At 41.3% G+C, this 27,823-nt stretch overlaps 2 protein-coding genes across 2 annotated transcripts; one reads left to right on the forward strand and one right to left on the reverse strand.

Moving 5' to 3' along the window:
* Nucleotides 1–3,188: 3,188 nt before the first annotated feature.
* LOC140952506 (F-box and leucine-rich repeat protein 13-like) lies at nt 3,189–4,841 on the forward strand. Its single transcript, XM_073401929.1, has one exon. The coding sequence runs from the start codon at nt 3,279–3,281 to the stop codon at nt 4,839–4,841; it is 1,563 nt and encodes a 520-aa protein (XP_073258030.1). The 5' UTR covers nt 3,189–3,278.
* Nucleotides 4,842–5,047: 206 nt separating this feature from the next.
* On the reverse strand, nt 5,048–15,535 carry LOC140952353 (uncharacterized). Its single transcript, XM_073401775.1, has 9 exons — nt 15,434–15,535; nt 14,640–14,882; nt 13,549–13,581; nt 12,135–12,319; nt 9,948–11,688; nt 8,715–8,838; nt 7,689–7,972; nt 6,875–7,060; nt 5,048–5,494 (listed from the first exon to the last, which is right to left on the reverse strand). The coding sequence occupies exons 1-9, from the start codon at nt 15,515–15,517 to the stop codon at nt 5,402–5,404; spliced, it is 2,973 nt and encodes a 990-aa protein (XP_073257876.1). The 5' UTR covers nt 15,518–15,535; the 3' UTR covers nt 5,048–5,401.
* Between the last annotated feature and the right edge of the window lie 12,288 nt (nt 15,536–27,823).

Consider the following 27,823-nt stretch of genomic DNA (forward strand, 5'->3'; position numbering starts at 1 on the left):
GGCTTGAAAAAGAAAGCTAAAACACCAAGATACGGCTAACGTGCACAAAAGATGACGAAGTGCAGGTGTTTGAAGGGAACGGGAGGGGTGTTACTAAAGTGCGGTAGGACAAGAAGGGCGTATCCACTGCGTTCTGTTGCTCACGCAGACTATTGACCATCAAGATATGGCTAACATGCACAAATGATGACGAAGTGCAGGCGTTTGAAGGGAACGGGAAGGGTGTTAATAAAGTGCAGTAGGACACGAAGGGCGCATCCACTGCGTTCTGTTGCTCACGCAGACTATTGACCATCACAAGGAAACGATCTTTACTAAGTGGGTTCAATTCCCGGGGGAGCTCATGGAAAATCCGGGTGGCGTGTGCGGTGTGCTCCCTGCAACCTGCAGGGCGCGATCATTGCGTTCTGCTGCGAGCGCCTCGCCTCGCCTCCTATTGACCATCCCAGGAAACGATCCTCGCTAAGAGGGCTCGACACCCGGGGGTTTGAGGGGGGGCGCTCATGGAAAATATGGGTGGCGTATGCGGTGTGCTTCCTAAAACCTGAAGTTTGCACCCATTGGGTTGTGTTGCGCGCACCACACAGACTATTGACCATCACTAGGAAACGATCTTCACTAAGTGGGCTCAACACCCGAGGCTGGGGGAGCTCATGGAAAATCCGGGTGGCGTGTGCGGGTGGGGGTGGGGTCTTTGGAAAATACAAAGGGGGATATGCGTTGTGCTTTCTTAAATTTTTTACCCCAATTTACACCTTATTTGCTATCCTAGAAGAGGAATGATAAAAGACAGACCCTGGTTCTAGTAAGTGACAAAGTTTACTCCACTTCAGCCCCAAATGTAAAATCTTTACCCATTTTCAGGTCAAAAGAGGTAAAAACATGCCCTTTGGCGCCATACGTACCGATATACTGAGCTTATATAAGACGGTATGTCCCCCCGGGTGCAACATTACCTTACATTATTTGTATCGTTTCAGTTAAATCCTACTCACATGGACACACATGTACGTCAAAGGGTGCCGGATAATATTAATCAGCATAAATGTATTTAAAAGGACTTATTTGAAAAAATAATGATTTCAAGTTTCAAAGTAAAAATTGATACCTCCAGCCAGTCTCTTATGTTACTGGAATTTGATATCTCCACTTGAAATTCGTATCGCTAATTTAAAAAAAACTTGTACCTTTCGTAGACATATCTTTTAAATTACATCTTTAATGTGAAAACGTCACACTTAGAAGCGAGTTTCCGTAATTACTAAATCAACACTGAAAATCTATAAATCAAGAATATCTGAAATTATAATGTTGTTCTCAGGGGCACCCAACGACAATTTTCGGAAAATTATCTGTTCGGAAGACGATTTGAGGTCTAGAATTTTCGGATCATTTTCTGAAAAATTTCTTGCTTGGCTGCCTCTCTTAGGATTTTCGAACTTCAAAAAAATCGTATAATTGCCCATTTTTAACGGATTTTTACCCAAAAAGGTCACCTAGAATTTTCGGGAGCCTTTTTTCTGGCTGAAATTTTCGAAAAGGTAAATTTTGTTCCCTATAATTTTCGGATCACTATACTTTCAGCTAGGAAATCCGAACAGATAAAAATTTTTTAGGGGATAAAAATAAGCCTTTATCTACCGTTTAAATACTAAAGTACGTTCAACAATGCTATGTTTATGTGGTTTTGAACTATATTCTCGTTGGGTGCCCCTGTGTTCTGGTATGGGGCTGGGCTTACAAATTTTTACTTACTGTGGATAAAACTTACATGAATTTAAAAAGTAGAAAAAGATACAATAAGCAAATTTACATTAAATTGCAATTTGAAATTTATAAGCCGAAGGCTTGAAGGTAAATCGCTGAAAAAGAAGCTCCTGTTTTTCATTTACTCCATTAACAGTGGCGGATCCAGAGGAGGCCCTCCTCCCTTATTTTTAGACCGAAGGCCCGAAAAACGTTTTTTGGAGACCGGGCATCCACCTTATCTCAGGGTCTGGATCCGGCACCGATGAAGTTCCAAGAGTAACCAACATCCGATTTTCTCCCCAAAATATCAACATAATTAAGAGAAAGTTTTATGAAAATTTTAATTAAAATAACATCATCGCCCATCACCTACTGCACATAACATTGCGGTGGAGAGGTACCCTGGTTCCAGACGTTTTTTTCTCGCCGAAACCCAGAACGGAAACCTCGCATGAAACGCCTCCGACACCCAGGGTAGAAAACAGGTAACAAAGGCTTCTTTGTAGTGCAAATACCCTGAGTACCAGAGGTTCTATCTGGCGTGCGACGAGGAGCTTCTGGCGCCCAGGGTATAGTGTAAATGGTTTAAATAGCGATTGTGAATTCTCCTTCCGGCTAAAAAGGTGCTGGTCTTTTAAAAAAAATCGCCCAACTCCCCTCTCGCAAAATGATCAATTGTAGCCGAAACTGTCCTCTTTTTTGTCTTTTAGCAATGAAACGAGAACGGTGAGCCCCTCTTTTTATTGGTTTTGTTTACTCGTTATGGCTACAAGAAAAAAAGATTATAAGAAGGAAAATAATCTGGATAGTAAATGAATGACATGAATGACACATTTAGAGCCATGAGATAATGTTAAAACTGTCCATTTTTTCACCTTTTTGCAACAGTGGGTAATTTGAAATCACTTTACTGAAAAATTAAAGCTCAGAAAAACAAACAGGCTATAGTAGTAAGATTCATCGTTTTTGCTATATGAGAAGAATTTTTGACGGAACTGGAAAAAACACCTTGAATTACGGGCATGCAGGGCCACAACAATGACGGTGACCCCATCTTTTTGTTGAAGTTTTTTCAAGGTCGTATGTATTGCTGTCAACTGCACCAAGTTTGAAAAAAACTGTATGGCACATCTTTTCAAAAAATAACCTTCCTGAAAAGTTTCTTCGGGGAGGAAACAATAAAGGATGTAGATGTGTATAGTATGTATGTGAGAAAACTTATTGAAATCAGTGTGGAGAACTTTTGTGTGGACATTGCGACTTGAAGGGTTGATTAAAACGGAGAGAATGGTCGTACACATGCACTTGGATGCTTTTCTTGCGTTATAGACACAGCCCTCTTGCACCTTTCTCTTGGTTTGTGGGTTCTATGACCACTAAGCCAGACTAACGGTGACTTGATTTTGTTTTGTGAACGCGCTCTAGCAAAGTAAAACCAAGTTCGCGCGCAGAAGAACAAAAGTCGTTTATGACGAGATTCTAATGGAAGTGTCGAGGAAGTATGGTTATCTGCAACACGCAAAACCGAGATGAATCGGCAAACAAACTTTCACCACATTCCAGACAGCGTTCTTCTACACATTTTTAATTTCTTGTCCAGGCATGAACTTGCGATAGCGGCGCAGGTCAGTAAGAGATGGCTGAGAATAAGCCGCGACGGAGCGCTGTGGAAACATATGGAGCTGGAGAGCAAGGAAGAAAACGATGTTAAGGAGATTATCACTAAAAACTCATGCTCCCTTCTAACTAGAATGAACCTTAGCAAGTGTAACCTCACCCCAGAGTTTATGGTCACTCTGTCTGGAATATGCACACAACTCCGAGAGCTTACACTTCAAAAGTGCTTCTTCGCGCGTCAAAAACGACGATTTCGACTGCATACGCTTAGAAATTTAAAGACGCTGGACGCGCGTTTGTTACGTGGAAATTCGGCGTTTGTCCTTCGCCTACTACGCTGCACTCCAAATGTTGAAATGCTAGCTGTGGATGAAACAATTGGATCTAGCTGGAACGGGAAAATTCTACGATTGTTGAGCAAACTTCGCTTGCTGGACTTGTCTCGTTGTATTGAAGTGACCGACGAGGACATAGAAATAATGGCTACCAGCTGCCCTAGTTTGGAATCGCTACTTTTAATTAAATGTTTCAAAGTTAGTGGATACGCCTTACCTGTTCTTCTTCGCAACTGTAAAATGCTAAGGACGCTATCACTGGCCTACACAAGGGTGACGGATGACTGCTTGCGCGAATGTAATTGGAAAAACTCCACCTTGAAAGAACTTGATTTTTCTTCGTGCTACTTTGTCTCATCGCGTGGCCTCAGAGTGGTATTTGCACACCTATCTGACGCCGTGTATATTAATTTAAGTAACTGCAGTGAGAATTCTGCAGTCACACCTAACATTCTATCAGACATGATGAGGTTTAGATCTCTTCAGGTACTAAACCTAGATGACGGTTTTGTCACCTCTGAGGCTAACGAAGAACTTATTTGTCAAATCGCTCATAACTGTCCATATATCTCGTGCCTTTTGGTGGGTATCACCCTACAAACAGCTAGGTGTTTGGAGCGATGTTTGCAAAGTTTAGAAGATCTTAAACGATTTGGTATCTCTGCTTACCCGGGGATAGATGATCCTCCTTTAGTTCGTCCGCCCATACCCGTGGCAATCCCACCAAATGGGTTTGGATTAGACAAGATTCTCAATACTCTCGCAACCTACTGTCATAAGCTTGAGGCATTACAGTTGTCGGGTTATCGAGATCGCGAGTGTGAAACTGTTACGAACGCTTTCGTTAACTTACTAAGAAATTGTGAAAATCTTTCACGTATTTGTTCCTTTGGCGGAAACACTGATATTCTTGTCATGGCGGCCGACGCACAGCAGCAAACGAGACGGCACGACATTCGGCTTATCAAGCCCACCATGCTGTTTCCAACACCCAGAACGGTCACACCTCCCCCAAATATGTGTTTTGACAGGGTGGTTTATAACAAAGAGACCAGTACCATTGACGATCCCTGGAGAGGTCCCTTTGTCTACGAAGTGCAAAGAAATAGACGGTTTTGGATAGAGAATGCCTATGAGTAGACGTTCAAGCTGACTGCGTCGACCCTGCACTGTAGAGATTTTTGACATTGTACATGCGAAATTCTAGAGCTTGCACAAGACCTGTAGAGGTCTCTAAACTAAAGTTGGCTGAATATTAAAAACTCATTGTTTTTACTTTATTTCAAGTTACTTTATAAATAGTTAATTTGTATGTAAAACTTGAATTCACGGAATACATGACATGATCGTTTCACACTCTTTTTATTTTAATCAAAAAATTTATTTGCACACTGATGTTTACAAGCATTGTTGTCAAGAACTATGAGTTTCAAGTCTCCAAACACGAGCATGGGAGTTTCAGGCAGGTTTGTCATGGAATACCTGAAGTTTAGATCCACTAAACACATTTACTGACAACAGGAGGGCTAGTTATTTTGCATAACACTGTGGCCACTGTATTGAATGTTGACGAGGATTTATTTATTTTTGATGAAAACCGTCTTCCCCCACTCCTACTAGCTTGAGTAGTTTTTGCTAACAGCTGTCTAATGACTCTTCTCAGTAGTTTTGCTCTCTTGATGTCATATACGGCCTAGATTTCAGATTTTCGCCTCTTGTATTGATGCAGTCGAAGGAGTTTTACACTTCACAGTTGGATTTGCAATCCGAAATTCTTCTATCATTCCTATGGTCTAAAGATCAAAGAAACGAAAATAATTAAGCCGAAGAAAAGTTGCAATTATTCCGCAACTTACCGCTATTCGAATATACGAGTTCGTCGAGTACCACTTTTTGATTTGGTAATCATAACTAAAATACCACACAGTACTACAAGTTGAATGCGAATTACATAAGTCTGATAAGTGTAATACGCGAGTACATGCGAGTAAATGACCGCTTTTATACGGGGCACGGGGAAGCATACAACTTTCTTTTTTTTCTGTAAATTAACTTGCGTATTACTCTTGCAGAATTAATCTTCTCATCTAAAAGGTTTTCCGTAGTTCACTACTGAATACGAATAAGCAGTAACGTATCAAGGTTACCGAGTTCATCGATTAAGTTTTAAGTTACTCTGCGAGTAACTTAACCTATACTGATTCAGATAAGTTAATGTGACTCGTCTCTTTTCCAGTTGTCTTTTCAATTCTAAGCGTTCAAATAATGGGTACGGCCAAGAGAACGGTGCAGGAAAGAAATGGGAGGAGTATAGAAAAAGGGAGCGTTTCTCCGTTTCCTATTTACGCTCCACTTTTCATTTGGCGCCGCTCCCAGCTACAGTATCGACCTGAAAGCCTGTGATAGGCTACTTTTCAAGGCACCAGAAACTCATACTTTCGCAGGCGTTGGTCTACTACAGTAAGAGGGTTCTCACGGCACTGTGGAAAGGGTGCATACAACACATTCGTGACTCCAAGATGAGGATGTCTTCATAACACCATTTTTTTGTACTTTAACACCCTGCAGTAAAAACTGGCTGTAATGGTAAAATTAATTAGCATTAAAAAGGAAACATTAATTATGAGTGCAACCTAACAGAAGGCCTCAAAACACAGACAGTGACTGATTTTGACTCATCAGACTTACACTCACTGGTTTATTGTCCCTTTTGCAGTCGGAAGACCGAATTGTAGGATACCTTACAAGCTGTGATATATATATATTTAACAGTTAATGAATGAGGCTGAGTATCTTATGAAGAATTATGGAGATCGAGGAGGGTGTTATCTGTCGAGGCCGTAGGCCGAGGCGGATAACACCCTCCGAGATCTCCATAATTCTTCATATGATACGAAAGCCGAATTCAATAATTGATTTATTATTCATTCAAAATAATTCCTAGTTTAAAAACATAGCTAAAACAAGCTTACCTGTATCGATGTTAAAGCTTACCTGTATCGATGTAGAAGGCTGCATTTTTGACGTCATTTCCTCGTTAAACACAAAATTCTTCCAAATTTGTTCAGGAAGTAACTGGTTATGGTGAATTATGCGTGTGCTTTTAGCCAATCAGAAGTGGGGAAATATTTTGAATGAATTATAATGCCCATTTATAGTATTGCTTCACTTACCCAACAATAGAAGGTTTCAACTCCAGGGCTGACAAAAGCTGCTTTTTCTCTTTGGCATCGACCAATCAGATTGAGGACTTGGGACGCTTTTTCTTCTGTGATACTGGTAACGTCAAATTTTCTCACTCGTGCAAACAGTCCATGTTTACCAATCGTCGCAAGACGCTTTTGACAGTCACTCCATTTCTGTATATTCAGAAAATTGAACATTTCAAGCCAAAAAGGGGGAGGGCGGGGCTTCCTTCTCTCTCGCTCGATGTTTGTTTGTTTATTTGTTTGTTTTTTCCCTAACAGCTACTCCTATTAAGTTTCTTTGACTTTTATTGCCATCTTGAGTAGAATCTTAAACTTAAACCGACTTAAAGTGGTTTAAATTAACTGCAAAAACCGTGGACGAAAATCCTGGTAGTTGTAAACGTTGGATCTCTAGAAAAGAGATCTAATCAGCCAAAATATAAAGAACCAAAAACGAGAAGTCCAAAGACTACTGCAAAGCTGATTTATAACAACGTGTATTGTTTTCTTATAACAATATTTCGGCTGGCCATACCAGCCTTCGTCAGGTTTACAGATGTTACTGAACTTATGTAGCAATAACAATATTATATAGATGGAGAATGTCGCAATAAAAATTGTTTCAAAGGGAGAGGCGGAAATGATGTACAACACAAAAACTGAAAAGGAAAAACAGTAAGGATATGGGTTACAATAATTCGTCATGGCGGTTTAGGCCATGAGGTTCAAGAGTCATGTCCTTATTTGCTGCCCATGCGTTTTGGCTCCTCAGCTAATTAAATACGGTACACAGACTCACCGTCGTCACTTTTAGTTTATCCCCTAACAAGAGAAGTGCGGCCTTCATCACTCGATGGACTAGCTTTGGTGGATCTGAGTAGTTTCTTAGTTCTTGCATTGTCTTTCTGTCTAGTTTCACTACAGCTTCCTTTAATGCTTCAATTCTCTCAAGGGATTTTAGCAGCCTTTTAGCTGCCTCAACCTCCTCCGAGGTGAAGGCGAAGATGAAGTTCGACTCTTCTACTTCACGGATAGCAGCACGTAAAGCCCGCACGTCTCTGCTATCCATGGCTGCTTGAAGGTCTGTAACGATAGAAACAGACAGTCAAAGCTAACACATTGTACGATATCTATATCAATTAAGGGATTGCATTTAAGGGACAGTTGCCAATCATAGTAAACGTCGCCCCAGTACCTCATCTCCTATCTTCGATCAGTCCCTTCCATACCCGCTTAAATCTAGTAACGCCAGAGCTGAGACACTGTCAATCAGTCAATTCAAGTGTGAAACTGGTGTGAAGCAGAAAACGCGGAAAAACAGTTTAACAGTTTAAGGAGGCTGTGTGTCGATTTTTGGTAAAAACATTTCTGGGATAGTCTGGACAGCCAGTGTTTTGTATCACCAACGATAGCTTGAGCGTGCTCTCGAGCCGTTAGCCATTCATAACTCCTGTTTGTTTCCCAAACGATTCCAGAAATATCTGCGCCAAAAGCTATGTTCAATTTCCTGTAAGCTTCCTGGGGCGGTATTAATTGACGCCAAGTGCAAAAAAAGGAGAAATTGCTGCTTATTGCGGTAAAATATTTTAATCCAAATCTTGCTAAATCTTGATTGTTTCGGTGGAATTCGTTCCCCACACGATTCGAAGAATATCAGCTGCAAAAGCTGATGTTCAAACTCGTTTGAGGCCTTTTAAGGTTCAGGATCAGTAAAATGTTTCACTACGCGGAATCTAGGCACTAAATCTTGATTTCCATAGTGCATACAAGCCATCACATTTTGTAAATGCATAGAATTCATCAAATCGGTGTTGACTGAGCTTACCTTGTCGTGCTTTTTCAATCCTTTTTTTCATCATCTCTTTTCTTGCCTCTTCCTCCCGTCTCTCAGCCTCTTCTCTCTGTCGGCGCAGTTCCTTTTGCCTTTTGAGTTCCTCGCTTTCCTCGACCTAAAAATTAAGCATGATGATAATAATAATAATGACGGATAATAATTACAATAATATAGTTTATTCAAGTCATTCGCAGTCTATGACTGAATGTCTAACTGATTGCAATTTAATAAATAGATATTATAAGTGCCTAATATACAAATTAATGAAATAATTGTAATAAGGAGATCTTCATTATCGTCTGTTACTTCATGACTGGTTACAAACTTCTTGAGTCTTTCAATTCTGATGGGTACTTGGTTCTACCTGAGCAGGTTCAGGGTAATGCGAATTGGATTGTATTACGTTTTGGTGTGTGAGATTGTAGACGATGCTACTCGGGTTATTCGAAGCCTTGGCTTGGGGCTTAGAAAGAGACACTGGCCCTGCCTTATCCATTGCGTGACTGCATGAAATTCCTGGCCAGTGCGCGCTTCTGAATAGATTCTAGTGAATCAGAAAGATATGCTGGAAGATCTGCAAACACTACTGAAGCATACCTTACTGTAGATCTTACCAGTGAACAGTAAATCAATACTATGTCCACCGAAGGGACGCCACACCTCTTAAGTTAACTTAAAGCGGACAATCGTGGGTTGGATTTTTTCATTACATAGTAGCAGCGTGTGCCGTCCGACAAGTACACCGCGAGAAACTTGAAGTGGAACACTTACCCCACTATTGGGGGTGGCGCGCAACTATTATAAAGTAAGGCAACATGGAGTTGCACTAAAACGAGGATTAAGGCACATATCAGTTGTTAACTGAAAAACGTTGAATGTCACTAACATTAAGGATAAGGAAAGGTAGAGAATTACGCGGAATCCCCTTGATTGTTGTTAAATCTGACAACTGAAATTCTTCCCCTTTGATTCATTAAGGGTATCTTAAACACGATTTCGCGTAAGCCTTGACCCCCCTGTACTTGAGCACCGACACCTTACGTGTATGAATCACTAGCGCGGGTATTTAAAAAAAGTGTGTGTTTACATCAGTACCCAGCCAGCTTCTTACTCTAGCAGGGAGTATCGGCACCAAATGTGAACGAGCGCTGTTTCAAAAAGATTAGTTCCCGTCCCAGAGACAGGCTGAATTGCACTATAAAAACTATTATTTGATTATCGTACCTGAAACTTAAGAAGGGGAGCGTATAAATTGGAATCCTTCTTAATCTTAGCTTTCAGTTCCAGTTCACGATCTCCTTCCCCTGTTCGCACTTCCGCTTGCCACAAGCCTGAATCATTCCTCTTCAAGGGCGTCCTATTATTCGGCTCGCTTAACACAAGAACATGATGCGCGTCAGGTACATCAACAACAAAGCGAACAGTAGATTCCGATGGGATGACATTTGTGACAGGTTCTACAAGTCTGAAATGTGGTCTCCAAGAACTACACCTCAACGGAAACGGAACACAATTCATTTTGGCTTTCGGAACCTTGATAACGCATGTATAAGCCAAAGGCAAACTTCCATCGGTGCCTACCTCTTTCGCATGCAGATTAAAAACATATCTTCCCGATTCGGGAAAATTAACTTTGAAGGTTATTTCGTTGTTACTGTCGTCATACTCAGGCCACACGAAACCATCCTTCAGAATTTTCCCCTCTTCTGTTACCAGTTCTAACTCTGTAAGCGTTTCACATTGTTTTAAGGTCATGAATTTGAGCTGCAGGGAACCATCTTCTGAACACTGAATAATAGGTGAATTGTGTGATATGAGTTTGATACCGATGTTGTCATTTGGGGAGAGACCAATACGACCATCAGGAACTACAGCGAACCCCTGGTTATCCTGTGCGGTATCTTTACTCTCAACCACATAACTGCACAATGACCTTTCCTGACCTTCACCTTTGGCGTAGAGATTCAAAGCGTAGTTCCCGTCTTCAGGTAACTGAATGTTGAACACAACTTCATCGTTTTCCATGTAGTGTACAACATTACCTTGCAGGTCCTCTTTTGTTTTGTTTTCACTATGAAGGATATGCCGCAGTTCTACTGGTTTTTTTGTTTGAAAGCGAACCTCGACTGCGCCCTGGTCAGCTTCAATCACCGCATTCTGGTGAGTCACTGGAACTAGCCCCGCATCAGCTAAGTCCTTTCCAGGCCCCCACTCTTGACGTGTGTTCTCGGGAAGAGCTTTAGCATCTTCAGCTGCTTTGTCGCAATGGATTATGAAAGCACACAACATACCGAAAGAATCGTACTCGCTACCACTTTCAGCACTTTTCCCAAACAGTTTGTGCTTAAACATCCCCTCGACAGGGAATCGAATCCTGCAAATTAACGTGTTGTCTTTTTGTTCCATTAGACAGTATCTTTCTATTTTTACATTATCGATTTCCTGTTGGTTTGACATCCACAGCTGATACCTAAACTCCCTACTCGCGTTTAGCGGTGTTCCAATTTTTAACTCAATTTCTCCTTCAGGTGCAGACAACACGCATTTCCGTTGCTCAAGCAACCGTAAATCGAGCTTAAAAAACGTTGGTTTTAAGTATGCCATGTCCACAAACTCCCTGAATGTTACTGGCCGTGCTAAAAACTGCCAAGCGTCGCCATCTTTGGGGTAGTGCGAATAGATAAACTCCTCCGGATCTGTAAGAAAATAATTTTCGTCTAACCTATAAACCCTTCTCTCCTCTTCGTCCTCGTGATCAGCGCCAACATCATGCGCCACGAGAGACCACCCAGCGTTTCCCAGACCAGTCACGGAAGTCGAACACCAACGGGGGTCAACAAGTCGCCATTCTTGGTTGATCACTAGAGCAATCCATGAATGTAAACCATTGGAAGGGTCTTCTCCGATTTCGACTCTTGCATGTTTTGCATAGCCTAATATCTTTTCCGCTTGAATTCCAGCGCATCTGAAAAAAGAAATCGAGCTAATGAATTTGTGTAAAGAAAGCTCAGTTCCAGAGAAAAAAAAAGTTTGTAGTGTTCTACAATTATTTACAACGAAGTACTAAGTTAGGTTGTTGAAAATACTTTTGTCTATCCCAACAAACCCAAAATGTAAAAGATACACACCGAGCGTAAAGTGTATAATGCAGCCTGCATAGACCTAGACTGCAAGTAATTGGGATAGTAAAACGTACGTGCAAAGGAGCAAGGAGCTTCGTGGAAGGCATTAGAAACGAGGACTTCTTTTCCTATATGCTTGCGCAGGTACTCAGTGTATTTTTGTTGATTTCGCGCGTTTGGCACCAACTTGAAAAAAAAAAAATAGGACACTTTATTCAGTTGCGGAAGTGCAAAGAGGAGTTTTGTCTCTCTTATGCAACATGTTTTACTGAACTCATCTAATACTTACAGACAAACTTCCAGAAAGATGTTTGTGTTGATCTCTGTTTGAAGCTTTGCCAGGAGGCTCTTTTCATCAGAACAGTTTAGTTTCTTAAGTTGATCCGGCTTCAGAGAAGCCAACCATCGCATGATAACCCTTGCCTTGGCCAGTTGGTCATTTTTCCAATTTGCTGTTAGATAATCTGTAAATTGCTATCAACAAAAGATGCCAGTTAATTGAAGTTATGATTGGTTCTCACCCTTGTAGAGCTGGGGGCAGAAGGTGTGGTCGAGGAAAAGTACAAACAGGCAAAAGGAAAATTAAAGGCATCTCAGTACAATACATTAACTCTCTCTCTTTATGATGGGAAAATCTAAAAATTGAGGAGGGGCGAAGTAATTGAATTGTGGAGAAGCAGGAAGGGGGGAGGGTAAGTAAATTGCGTTTCATCCTCAAGAGTCAGTCTTTGACTTCATAACAATACATGATTTGTGTGCCAAGAATTAGTGTGACGGAACTGAAACAATTTATTGTTTGCAATGGACAATAAAAGCGGCAGTAAGTAGAACTTGCATCATTACGTTACCAGGAGTGTAGCCGGGATTTTTCCAGAGGTACGCACAATTTTGAGTCCGAAGTCTGAAGCTCGAAACGGGAAGTGGGGAGTCCCTCTTCGGCTTTCGTACGTATGAAGCCATTTCACTTCGAGTGATATATATTAAACTAGCATTACGAAGACCCACCGAAGATCAAACTGTTAATTGCTTTTCTGTGGCCATGAGAACTTGAAAATGAAAAAAAATTAACATTTCGGGCTTGACTCTAGGTGGGTTCGTGGCACGTAGTTGACTCGGGCTCGCGTTTAGCTCGTGAAACGACAAACCTCTTTTTACAGCAGAGGTTACAAACGTCACGTGAAATTTCACGTGAAAGCTGACGCTCAGAAGGTGAATTAGGCTCTCGCATTTTTTTCACGAGATAAAGGCAAAGGGCTGTGACATCATCGGTGTTTATGCATTCCACTTCAAACCAATGAATATCCGCTTCAAAAAAGGGGTTTACACCTTCCCTATTATACTACTCAGCATTAAAAAAGAGAACATCAGTCTTAAGCCATCCGACAAAGTGTTGGTTGAAAGTAAGTCGTCCGAATGGACAAATCAGTTATAAAGCGAATTTTCGATGAGTTTGCACCGGGTTTTTTTCGCTCATGACATCAACGTCCTTGACAATTTAAATTTGGTCATCGCAGTTCCTTTAAGGGTCTTCAATCAACTTACGGCATGGTAGACACGCGCTCAACAAGTTTGATCACAAAATCGTTCTACATCAGCTTCTTAAGACATCTGTTTCCTTAGTATATTTTATATGCTTTGTCAAAAAGGCCTCAACGTTGTTTAGTCATCAACTTATCTCGTTAAAGGGAAGGAGTTACTGTTACCTGAATTGATAAGTTGTATTTTGCCGGTTCAACCTGTAAGAAAAAAGCGTTTTTCATTATCTTTGGAAAGGCATTATTAAGGAAGCGTTGAGCTAAAGAATATAGTAACGGCTATCAGTTGAGTAGCTGGAGACAGACAGTTCAATGAACCAGACTCGCCTTGAACCCAGTGAAGCTAAACTCAAGTTGGGGTTGAAAAAGTAGGCAGCTTACGCAAAGACGTTTTTAAGCGACGCACGTTAACCGGAAGTGAGGCCTTCTCCCTTTTTATATGCCTTGACGATAACAAATTTGTATTTCTCAGTTTCTTTTCTCTTATAAAGACAATTTACTCGAGAGTTTCAACCAAACCACTGCAAATGATGCAAAAAATCCACTTCCGGTTGACGTCCTTCGCTCAAAAACGCTGTTGCTTAATCTCCCTAGTAAAGTTTTTCACCTTAACAGAGGAGTCATTTTCAACCATTGACTTCATAGGAGGACGTTGAAGGGGGAAGGGGCGTGCTCTGGGGCGCCACTGTACCCTTTATTCATTTCTCAGAAACACTTCCCCCTTCTTACCCCAAATACCCCTTCTGCCTCAGGTGCAAAGCACAACATCCTCGTTCTTTCCCCAGACTTTGAAACAGGTTATTGAATCTACTATGTTACAGCAGGACAAATTCCATTTCATCTTAGTTCAATGATCTTGGAAAGAAAGGTATTATAACATCATACAGTGTTGTTGTGCTTTCTTTGCCCTATGATTTATTTAGGTATAAAGTGACGTTCCAAAGCAAAAACTCAAAAATGCTCGCATACTAGTCTGATACTATCCTAGTTTTTGGTTGTCCCAAAGATTGCTTCGTGCTCTCTTGCAATGTTTATTCATTTTCAGCGGCAGAGTAATGTATTTTTGTTAACTTATCTCTGTTAGAGGCTGAACTGGAATAACTTGAAAGTCACGTCACTGCATTCGGTACTAGTTCTAGGCTCCTTAAGTTTTTCCTCTCCTCATTTATCTCGTATGCTGTTCCTTCCACCATACTTCACCGACCTCGCACTGTCGCACTTCGGTAATATGATATATTGATACTTAGAAATACTGTTACCTCAACCGCAAACGTATCCACATCGTGGACTCTGGTAATATCGAAAATCGATGCCTTAGTTGTAGGTGTGGGATAAGGCAAAAGTTTTCCTGTGGCGTCGCGAGGTAAAGGGTGGTTCAGTGCAGTGTATTTTTCGTTTGCATCTCTCAGTAACTCGGGTGTTGGAAATTCTTCAAACGACTCAAAAGTCCCTCTGTTGAACCTGTCTTGCTCAACTGGACCCGCTGCAGGTGACTGTGCAGGCTGCAAATAAGATTATGAGTAAAAGATCTTCAGTCACTGGCGGCTTCTATAGCTATCTACGGTAAAATGCCATATTTCCGACTACTACAGCAGGGACCAGTGAATCAGGAAACAGCTGTTGTGGCGTGATCATCGTGTTCGCATTCATAATAATCAGGATGTTTTGTCATATAGTTAGTAGAGAGAGTGAATGAGAAACTTCCAGGGAAGAATTAAAAGGTCAGATACCTAAGCTTTAGCGTGGTAATTTAAAGCGAAAGAATAGATTGGTGCAATTAATGATTATTATCAGGCGCCCACTACGACGATAATAATAGTGATGCTGGTGATGATGACGTCGATGACGACAACAACAATATGTTGAGGGATGACGATCATGATGAAGATAAATTTTAGAACGGTTATCTAGTAGCTGCCATCGGCTGCCCTGACGGCGTGCATGAAAAGGGTGTATTACCCGACATCAAAAAATTAGCCTGTTCCAGGCGTTCAGATAATAAAGCGCGGCGGTAAGTGGGGTACAAAAAATCATACCATGCGTTTAAGCTTACCAATGGCACATCGTTATTTTGTGGTTCGGCGCCATTTCTAATCTGTCCTGCGCTTCTCGGCTGAACTGAGGACCCACAGCCCATGGTTCGTCAAGCGACCAGGCTGAAAAACCAAATTTCAACGAAGTACTTTCGATTGAGAAATCTGGATTTAGACTTTTAAATACGGATTTCGGATTTCCAATAAAACGCGGAATCCAAAACCGTTTTTTAACGCCGAGAAATCTGTCCTTGGATTTCCCTGCTGTCCGTTTTTCTGGGAAATCCGAACAAAGATTTGAAAAACTGTTCTCAAGGACAACGGTTTCGCATGCGCACTCATTTTTACCAGAAAAAAGACCACTGTTTACGAGCACAGTTTTGCAAATCTTTTTTCGGGTCTCCCAAAAAAAAACGGTAACGAAGGAAATCCATGAAACCCGGGTTTGGATTTATTGATTGAAATCCACCTTGACGACGGATTTCTCTCCGTTTTCGGATTTAGCGTTTTATTGCAAAATGCAAATCCAGGTTTCAAAATCTAAGTCCAGATTTCCAATCGAAGGCGTCCGCATTTATTCTCTAGAAGCATAGTCGCACCCCAAGTAAGGAAGGTGCGGCAGGTGCTTGTAATTAGTGCCCAAAAATCCTCTTTTTCCATGCATAAGAAAAGAAATATACTGGAGTACTTTTAGGCTACTTCACACGGCACCGGACGAATTTTCGACCGGTTGAAGATTCGAGTGTTTAGGTGTTCCGTTCACACGGAACCAACTTAACCGTTCGAAAATTTAGACGCTTAGCCGCGTTCAAAGCTTCGTTTGAAGAGCGCGAAAATATTGAACGGTCCCGTGTGAACGAAGTGTCCGGTCAATTTGTTCAATCGGTCAAAAATTCGACCGTTGTCGTGTGAAAGTAGCCTTAATTTATTATACCTTTCTGGGAAACTGCCTACCTACCCCTCCCCTAAGCCAACATTAACACTCACTTCCCCCTTATGGAAAATGTTGGCTGAAGGGAGGGGTAGGTGGGCAGTTTCCCAGAAACGTCTAATTATGATCCTATGAACAGTATATATAAATGAATCTTGATACAACTGCGTAAGATCCTGAAATTTTAATTAACATACCCTGTGGTATAATTCCTATATGTTTCCTTATACACGTCTATATTTTTCACGTACCACTTCATGGACTGACAGAGTAATGACTCAGGTAAAGGCGTCTGTAAGTAGGACTTTCACCCCTAATAGTGGCCAAAGAAAAAATGTCAAAATTCACAAGAAAATTCTCTTTAAATAATCCTAAGAAATGAATGATAATTTGAATGGTGACTCTAAGGTAGAGTAACAAGTTTTCTGGCGGTATCATGGTCTTATACATAGTACTATAGAAAGGGTACTGCTGAAGAGATTTCACTTGAATGGTAACGTCGTAGGATTTGGTCCACAGACTCCAAAGTTAGAACTATATGCTAAATAAATAGAACTATGCAAAAAGGTGTCATTTGAATGGTAACAGCAAAGGATTTGGTCCACAGAAGTAGACGTTAGAGTGACAAGTAATATCTGGAGGTATTATGGTCTAAGAGTGAACGTACAAGGGTTAGAGTGCTTTCCCCAAAGTCCTAAGTTGTTTTCGTTAAGACGACTACCACGTACGAAATCACAATATCCTTGATTTTTAACGTTCGCTCTGCATCGCAGCTGTCGCAACCAATCAGAAGTTATAGACCATCCTTGCTTTTTTTTCCCTGTCTATTTGGTTATTCTGTTGTATTTGTGAACAGACTATTGATTTAGAGTCTGAATTCAGTGCTAAATTAATTTTTGGAATCAACTCTAAAATAATGTTGAAGCGTAGCATAAAACTTAATTGCGACTGTTCATTCTGTGGTACCATTTTTGTTAAAGACGATAATTGCGTGACTGTCAGTGGTTTTCAGTCGCTCGGATGTCGGACAGAACAAATGCCGTGAAAAAAATTACCGACATAAATAGCCATAAATGGACAAGTCCCATTATCCTCTCTTGCTGTAACTACAGCCTTGTAAATTTGAATAAATAAAAATGTTAATCTGGTTGAAATATATAAAAGACCCCACGTTTCTCCTGAAACTTCAGCCTCCATAAGGAAGAAGTAATTAGAATTTACTTGTACAGTTTTAGTAATCATCGACCTCTACCATTACTGAATCAATTTATTTAATCATCTTAATCTATTTGTCTTCAGATCGACACATGTACTATCTGTCTCCTGGTAGTCTAGGGTAAGACATGTTTACCAACTATGCCTTCAAACTCAAATCCAAACTCCTCGAATAAGCTGGTTATTTTTTTTGCTAACATCCCATTAATATAGCTTCAACTTACGACTAGGCACAGAGGACCCTCTTTCAAACGACATGCCACTGAGAATGTGAATAAGTTATCAATAGCACTTTTCTATGAGCGCGTACAGAATACCATTAACGCCATGAATTATCTTTATTTTTTTTTTCATCTTATTTTATTCTTTTACTTTTAGAAAACTTGTTTACAGTAGCTTAATGATATATTTGCTGTAGGTCAAAATTGAATTAATAAGGTTAAAATTTCATACCTTGCAATTCATGAGTGAATAATTAAGGCTAGAAGACAAAATAAATTGGGAATCAACCAAGGAAAAAATATTCACCTGAATTTAATTATGACCTACAACAGATACACTTGTCAGTCAGGAGCTCGCTAGAGCCTTCACCGAGCCCACTGGACCGACTGCGGTCACAGCAACTCACGAACGCTACATTTATCAGTTCTGCCGTTGGGACAAGAATTCGCTTCTGTAACCAAACGTCGGCAAATCTTCGGACAGTCACGATGTGCGGCTTAAATCATGCAGTGATACGGGTGTCTGAGCTGATATTGAGGTACAAAAAGTTCATTGTATGCTATTAATCTCAGCGTGCTTTTCTTTACTACTCAATGTTTGATATACTGTCTAACGACTATCGGTACAATCGTACAGTGTGACTAATAAAATCAAAGACTTCCCTTTGCCTTTGTTTATAAATCGCACGACAGGGGCTGTAACTTTGTAATATTGTTTAATTCAGTCCTTTAGAAAGAGCGTTTCTAATGAGTTTCTGAGTAGTTTTTCGACAGTAATATTTCATTCAGTATCTCACTAGAATCAATGTAAAATTGAACTTTGATTTTTCAAAGCGTAGTCACTTCCGTCTTTGATATTGCAACTGTTTTTGATGTGTTAGACTACCCACCTTAAAAACTGATTGCATCAAGCTTACATAAATCAATAAGTCGTCCGTACATTGAACGAAGTCTTCAGGGCCCACTGTGCGCTGTGGCTAGGAAATAGAAAGAATCGCTGGACGTTGCCTCGTGATCTCTCTGTTGTGATGGTTTTGTTTTTCAGACGCTAACAACCCGGATAAATTACTTGTTTCCTAGAAACCAATTCGTGTGCGAAACGCTTGCGTGAGCACACACTGCTTGTATACAATTAAGTGCCAGTCAAAGTCTGTCAGCTGCAAAAAGTGAAAAATGTTGCAAGCTGTCCGAAAGCCCATGAACGCCGATAGTATCCTAAATAGTGCTAGCGACACAAAAGCAGGGTATCTGAAAATACTTTTATTATTATTCTACGCACAAAGCATGTGATTCCAAATCTCCTACTGTAGTGAATAAGAGAAGGGTGGTCATCAGCCAGAAAAAGTTCGTCAGCCAGTAACCACCATCATTGTCAATTAAACGGAAAATTTTTGCAAGGATCTGGTTTAACAATGCAAGGTGTATATATAGGGGATTATGACAATTATACTTTGATTCCTCACTCTAAAGATGGAGCGGGGGAGGTTACGTCAGTCTCGCCCTCTGCTCTCGGTAACAGATGACATCCGATCGGAAATCCAATGATTTTCACTCTCAAAAGTCCACTTCTAAGACTTCATACAAAACACAGCTTAAGGTTCAATCCTGATCTAGCCTCTGCCAAACTTTCAGATAGTACGGACTGCCGATTACAATGAGGTCATCGAGAAAGATAATTTTCATCAGGGAAGGCTGTTTTGAGCCGCTAACTCCTTGTTATCAAAATCTAAGAAATTATCTGCTGCCCGGTACTGGGGGTACCAGAGGTAACCTCGCGTGCAACGAGGAGCTTTCGCCGGGTGTCGGCCACAGGCCGACACGACTTCGGCCGAAGGCCGAAGAAACGAGCGGCGAAGCCGCGAGAAAAAACTTATTAAGACTTAACGTCTGCCGTTCGCAGCCTAATTAAGACTTGACCGAAACCGGAAACTGCGCATGAAAAGCCTCTGGCACCCAGGATAGCTGCCCGAAGGATGAAATTCCAAGGTGGGTGCAAATAACATTGGCAGGTTCTTCATTGACAAGGTGACAAGCATTCACTCTAAACGACGAAATTCTATTGTGCCAACGCGAGAAGTGAAGACCAATCTTGCTGCTTATTTACCAGCTTTAAAACGCCGTTAATGGATGATGCACGGTATATTTTGATGCGATTCGTAAAAAATCATATTTATTGCATCCAATGCGCGCCTCACTGGTAGTTGAGTTTGGTAGTTGAGTTTATGGATGAGATTTTGCCTGTAATAACGTGGAGTCTGGTCATTTCCCTGTAATATGGAAAGAGGCAATAGTAACACATTCATGATTAAAGAAGTATGTATTTGATTCGACTAACTTTAAGAACCTACACCCTGTAAGTAATCTATTTTACATTTCCAAGCTCAGGGAGACTGCTGTTGCTGATCAGATTCAGTCACCCTGGGCTGAGAACAATTTGCATCGTGTGATCTAGTCTGCTTACAAGAAACTACACATAACGGAAACAGCTTTTGGTGAAAGTTCACAAGGCATTCTTACAAAAATAAGTCACCAGGTCACTGTACTCTCCTCGTTCTGTTAGACTACCGCCTACTGTCGACCCTAGTATCTTGCCGACACGTTTAAGATCAAAGCTGGGTCTGAATGAAACTGCACTTTCGTAGTTCATTGCTTTTATCTGTCTGGAACAACACTACGAATATCCTTTCAGACATATTTCATCTTTGTTGTGGCGTCCCGTGGGACTCATGCTTAGGTCCCTTTTTTTCAACATAAATTCAAGCAAAATCGTTGACGTTGTCAGAAGTCATCTTCCAAAATTGCATTGTTATGCTGATGACTCTAAGCTTTATTTATTTACTTTTTTAACCAAAGCTGTACTTCTAGTCAAGATGTGGCAGTTAAATCAATGGAAACTTGTATCAGGGAGGTCAAGCATTGGATGTACTCCGACAAACGAATGCTTAACGACGACAAAACCGACTTTATTATAATAGCATCACGACATCATTTAAAAGAAGACTGCTGTCAATATCATCAGGGTAGGCGATTGTGATGTCGCCAAAGTGAATACCGTGCAGAACTTGGGTGCGTGGTTCAATGACCAATTTACTATGGCCATACACATTATTGCCTGAGTATCAGGCGTTTCTGGGGGAGAAGGGGAAAGATGGAAGAGAAAAACGGAGAGAGCTGAAGGAGAGAAACGTCTGACCCAGATACTTTTACTGGAGCCTTCCACCCCCACACAGCATGATTCGATACCATCCAGAAAGAACTTGAGAGCGCCCTCTAGAGCCTTTTTGAATTCCTCTCAGCGTCTCTGTCCATAAAAGTACCACATGAAACCAAAACATCGATTAAAAATTTCAATGGCTTCTCCATGCCGATTGCTCTGCTCGTATTTACTTGCGGTCGATGACGTCAGGGAGTATTGTGTGTTATCCAATCACTGCCACATTCAGATTTTGGATGTGTCACACGATTTGCTGAATGGTTTTGTGTCAGGCCTTCCTTTCTTTTCTCCCCCCTCCCCCATCTAAAATCTCCTCTCCCCTAGCCCCTTAGGAGTAAGTAGCTACGCCCTTGTAAAGCAGCAACATGTACAATTCCACCCTCTGTTGCACGATTTAACTAACTGATAAAGTTTGGTTATTCAAGGTTGCCTGAACCCTTGTCTCATACAAAAACAATCTATAAGGTCCCGTCCACACGAATCCGGATATTTTTTAAACCGCATACCTTTTTACAAGAATCAACCTTCCGCCCAGACGAAACCGCATACCTTTTTACACGATATCAGCCTTCCGTTCACATGAAACCACATACTTTTTTTACACGAATCAGCCTCCCGTCCAACACGAAACCACATACCTTTTTACACAAGTTTGGTTATTCAAGGTTTCCTGAACCCTTGTCTCATACAAAATATAATCTATAAGGCCCCGTCCGCACTAATCCGGATATTTTTGAAACCGCGTACCTTCTTACACGATATCAGCCTTCCGTCCACACGAAACCGCACACTCTTTTACACGAATCAGCCTTCCGTCCACACGAAACCGCATACTTTTTTACACGAATCGATCAGTTGTTTTCGGTCAGGGAGGTCTTTGAGATCCCATCAATGAAAGCACGATGCCATCTACGCATGCGTCAATGTACGGCTCCCCCGGTTTCAGCCTCGTTATAAATTTATCCGGGACATTGGGAACTTTAACGAGGATGTGTTTAAAGAGGACTTTCTACTCTTCCTCTGTCTGTTATATACTACTCGGACGATCCAGACGAATAACTAGAGTCACTGAATACACTAATTTCCGAGTGTATTGAGAGACACGGCCCCTTGCGAAAGGTTCGTGTCACGCGATCACCCGCCCCATGGATGAAGGACCCATTGATAGAGGAACTTCAGAAGAAACGGGATGCTGCTAGATTTACCGCCCACCAGACCAGCACTGATGCTGCTTAGCATGAGTTTCGTTCGGTCAAGAATAAATTAAAGTCGGCAATAAGAACTGCTCAGAAAGGCATTTATTGAAAAAGCTCTCTACTCAAATAAGTCGCGCGAGATTTGGAGAGTGCTTAAGCCAAGTGCAAGGCCCCTGCGGTTTGATCCGGACGAACTAAACGATTTCTTCGCGACGACTGCTCAGAGAACACTAGAGACTCGGACGACCCGAATAGAGGATCTCACGTGCCTGATAGATAACCTGCCTGACGTCCCCTCTGGGGGTATGCGTTTTCAGCTGTCACCTGTCACGAGTGAGAACGTTCTCCAGGTCATCAAAAATCTACGATCGGATTGTTCTACGGGCGCAGATCAGATACCTACCCGCTTCATCAAGATGGTTGCTGAGTTCTTGTAGTCAGGTCGCTTAACTCCAAATTTTCGCGGAAACGTTACACAGCGGATACAAGCATCAAAATCACCAGATTGTTTCCTTAATTACTATTAAACATTTTTATCCGTGGATCCACGTGGATTTTTGCGTGCAATTTGAATAATTTCTCTCAAAACAAAAGCATCTTCAAACTCTCGGGCCCTGCTTCAGACGCCATGTTGTTTTAGTGCTTTTATGTTGGGACCAAATGCAGTGCTTCTTAACCTGGTATGTATACAATGTTACTTGTAGTTTTGCAGTTAAAAGACATTGTTGCTATATTTAGAAACCTATAGAGGTCCAAGCTATCATGAATTATAGTGAAATTTTCCTTAAAAGTACTGTGAAACCGGGCAACAAAAAAGTGCAACTTGTTTTGTAAAATTGGTGCTAAACGAGTTGAATAGCAATGTTGCACGTTTTACCACCTACGAAAAACACCTTGCAACCTTATTTGTTACAAGACTGGTTCGAACGTCGGTGGTAAAACGCGAAACATCTCTATTCAACTCTTTTTGCAGCAATGTTTCAAAACAAGTTGCACGTTTTTTTGTTGCCCGTTTTACTGTAGCTTAAATTCAGTTTTAATTAACAGCCAACATTGTGGCATATATACATTGTTATAGAAATTCCTTATTTGTTTTAGATTGTGACCGCAAAACATGGAGCTAGACTGGAACCTATGTGTTATATGCCAGAGGAAAACCTCAGAAGCTTTAAAATGTCCATTGGAAAACCCGGTAAAGAAAGGAAATAAAAAGACGCATATACGAATTTTGTTAATCACGTAAAGCAGTTTCAAGATATTGATTCTTTACCAGTGATAGTCACTATAGTCAAATTTGGATGTGATGAGACTGCAGAAAACTGGGAATTTCATCGTGCGTCGTGGCATAAGTCGTGCTATGCGAAATTTAGCAGCTGCAAACTTGAAAGAGCAAAACTGAAAAGAAAACAAAGCAGTGATTCGACAGAAACAAGCTCTCGCGGTAAGCGACAACGGTTAAACAGTGAAGTGTGTTTTTTGTGTGAGAAGGGAGCTCGAGAAGATGAGGGAGTTCTCCGCCAGGTGTCTTTATTTGAGACAGACGCAAATATAAGAACAATAATAACAGAGCTTAATGATTCCCGACTACTTGTAAGAATAGTTGGAGGAGATCTTATTGCGATCGGAGCAAAGTATTATCTGAAATGCTTGATTGAATTCGCAGTCACGTCAGAAAATCAAACAAGGATAACCAAAATATTGATGAAAACGTGTGTAACTCCCGCGTGTTTGTCGAGCTTGCAAGTTATGTCAAAAAAGAAATCAATTCTGGAAAACTCCTGTTTAAATTGTCGGAGCTGCACACTTTATATGAAAGTCGCCTGGAGGATCTACGTAATGCGAAATCAGTAAACAAGACCAGGCTAAAGGAGCGCTTGTTGGAATACTTCAAGAAAGCTCAAGAACAGTTCGACGGCAGGAACACTTTCTTAGCTTTCAAAGACGGAATGCGTAACATGATTCAAGACGCCTTAAAGAAAAGAGACTTCTCAGAAGACGCACTAATTTTGGCCAGGGCTGCTTCTATAATAAGGAAAGACATTTTTAATCATGAAGGCATTCTCTTCAACGGATCTTTTCCGGAAAAATGTCAAGACACGTCACTACCATCAAGTCTCAAGACCCTCATTTCCTTAATTCTCAATGGATCCAACTTGAAAAACCAAGAGAAACAAGTACCCAAGCATGCCTCACTATTGGCCAGGCCATAGTCTTTAACGCTAAGAAACGATCAACTGCTGATCCAGAGGCAAAACCAAGACATTCGTTAGAGCGCGAGCCACCACTCCCTGTTTACATTGGCTTGAACATACATGGCCTGACCAGAAGTAAGCATCTTATCAATCAGTTGCACCAGCTGGGAATCTGCATTTCCTACGAAAGGGTTTTACAGCTTGAAGACTGGATTGCAGGTCACTAGTCTCTCTAGCATCATAAGGAAGATGGGAAACCCTTTCTTGGCCGATTTTTCAGATCTTGTGTCCCTAGACACAAGAAGGGAAGGAAGGAAGATTAAAGCTCTTGAAAATAATGTGTCTCTTTTTGGTCAGTTGTATATCTCAATGCAGAGCCGTGAAGGGTATTTGGAAGAATTCTTTTCTCATGAAGTCCAATCCTTTCCTCCCTCATTGTCAGAATTCGGCAAACTTTATTTTCCGGGCACAAAGTCTGAACTGATGAAATGCCTTGAGCCACTACATGAATCTACCCCACCTGAAACATTGAGCTGTAAAGTATTGGATGGTGCTGTCATCGTACACTGCTTGTCCATCGCTGGAATTACAACATTCAAAGAATACTCAGAGAAGGCTTTCATCCCTCATCTTCAGAGTCACCTACAAGGAACAGAAAGGTTGGACGTTGTATGGACCACATACAGACCGGAAAGTTTAAAGGAGTCGACTCGTCAGAAGAGAGGAAAGGGGGTCCGCAGAAAGGTATCCGGAGAAACCAAGTTACCACGAAACTGGTCAGACTTTCTGCATGATTCATCAAACAAGAAAGAGCTGTTTGACTTTCTAACCTATAAAGTGGCAAACTTTGTCTTCCCCGAGGGAAAGGCCGTTTACATCACTTCGGAAGAGTCAGTGCTAACGGTATGCTCATCCAGTCCCATGTCAAACTGCAATCATGAAGAGGCCGACACAAGAATTGTGGTTCATGTACTACACACACTTCAGCAGGCATTGACGACTGTGCAAGTTCGCACTGTGGACACTGATGTTGTTGTTGTCCTCATTGGTGTCTTTCACAAGCTGTTACTGTCACAGCCCAAGGCTGATATTTGGGTCGCCTTTGGAGTGGGAAAGAACTACAGACTTTACAGCATCAATGCTCTGTCCACCAGCCTTGGCACAAAAAGGTCACAAGCACTACCAATGCTTCACGCGATTTCTGGATCCGACACAACCCCTGCTTTTTGGGGAAAAGGGAAGAAGTCGTTCTGGCAAGCTTGGATGGCGTTTGAAGAGGTTACAGACACTTTTGTCTACCTAGCTTCACATCCTTTTGAGCTCCTTGATTCCAACTGTGAGAACTTTCGTAAGATTGAGCGGCTGATCGTCCTCGTCTACGACAAAACGAGCACTTCACTTTCAATCAGCCAGACAAGGAGGGAACTGTTCTGTTTAAAGAACGTCACGATGGAAAGGATGCCACCGACGCAGAATGCCCTCCTACAACACACGAAGAGGGCTGTCTACCAAGCTTGTATCTGGGTTACAAGTACCCAAGTACAGCAGATGATTCCTTCCCCAAGCGACCATGGCTAGGGACACAATAGACAATGTGTGGAGCCCACTTTGGCTAACTGTTCCAGAGCTTTCTAAAGCCTGTCTAGATTTAATCAAGTGTACATGCAAGGGAGACTGTTCCAACTGCAAATGTGGCATAGCGAACTTGATGTGTTACCCGCTTTGCAATTGTAATTGCAATTCGTATTGCAGCGCTCGCAGACAAGTGAGATGAAAGGAGATGAAACTTTAGATGTTTAAAGTACATACCGATTTACAATAACTGTCAGTCGTATTTTTCAAATCAGGAGTAGTTTTAGTAACTGATCTAAGAGGAAAAAGGAGGCACTAAGAACGTTCTTCTTTAGTTGCCCAAGTAATTAGTTTTCGAAAGTTCCGGGATACTCCCCGCAATTGCCAGGAAAATATTCTGTTTAACTGGAATGCCTTATTAAAACAACCTATGACGATCATTTAATTTCGAGAGCGTGTTAACTCAGAGTAAAAAAAGGGTAATTAAGATTTTTTGAACAAAAAATCAATTGATTTTTTGTCATTAATTTAATAATATTTTTATTATTTAAATCATGCCTACCCAATAAAAGTCTCTAGTTTGATTGGCCTAAGGAGGTGCTGATTTCAGCTTAATGAATAGTTTAATAGATCAGAAAGCGTCACGCGTAAGTAATCAAACAATACGCGCCATCTCGCCCACGCGCTCTTGAATAGATTCTCTTTAAACGTCTAGCAAAAGAACTCTCGAAAAAGTTTTATTCTAATGTTTGGAAAGGTTAAAGTTATGAAACATTTTGTTTTGGTTTTGATTGATTGGTGAATTAAGATCTTCGTGTTGTCCATACCGGTCTGTAATCGTAATCATGTTTTAAACTCCTATGACTGAAGAGCGAATTGGACTGCAGCAATCAGTCCTATCATCATTTTTCATCTCTTTAACAAACACGGGTTATAGTTGCATTACAAGTGCGACGAATTCGGAGTTGTTTAAAATCTTAGTACTTAGCGCCGCCATTTTGAATTTATGCAAATTAACCTAATTTTCCACGCTCTTTTTGATGAGATAGAGGAAATATTTTCGATGGATCCATGACTAAATTTAATTCTTACAACGAAAAAAGCGTGCATACAAACATTGGTGCTTGTATCCGGCCAGTAACGATACTGACGCTAAGCGACCTGACTATTTGCAGTCCCCCTAACATCTATCATCAACAATTGCATTGCGAAAGCTTATTTTCCAAAGCAATGGATGATTGCTCGGGTGTCTCCAGTCCCAAAGATTGACAACCCGGTCTCTAACGATCAACTTCGGCCTATCTCAGTTCTTCCTGTTCTATCCAAGGTCTTCGAGAAGCTTGTGGCTATTCAAATGACGAATTATGCGGACCACGCCCATCTTCTTCACAATCGCAACTCTGCTTTCCGTAAAGGGTATTCCAACACTACAGCCTTGATGGGAGTTAGAGACGATATTCGCTAGGCCATGAAAAGGAAAGAGGTCACGCTTATGGTTTTAGCCGATTTCTCGAAGGCTTTTGACATTATATCCTTTAGCGCGACCATCGCGAAGTTCTACAAGCTCGGTTTCTCAAAACCCTTTCTCAAGTGGCTCTTGAGCTATCTATCTGGCCGCTGCCAGTTCGTGCAGATCGACGATAGGAAGTCCTCGTACCAGTCGTCTCAGTTTAACGTTCCACAGGGGTCCATCCTGGGACCGATGATTGTTAACTTTTTTGTATCAGATCTACACGAGGTCACTCCACCATCAATCGAATGCGTCCAGTATGCGGACGACACCTCACTGTACAGCCATTTTAATGTCAAGGAGTTAGACTCAAGAGCTGCTGACATGAATGAGACTCTTGTAAGTATCACAAACTGGTG

Source organism: Porites lutea, chromosome 11 (assembly GCF_958299795.1).
Source record: "Porites lutea chromosome 11, jaPorLute2.1, whole genome shotgun sequence".
Taxonomy (NCBI): domain Eukaryota; kingdom Metazoa; phylum Cnidaria; class Anthozoa; order Scleractinia; family Poritidae; genus Porites; species Porites lutea.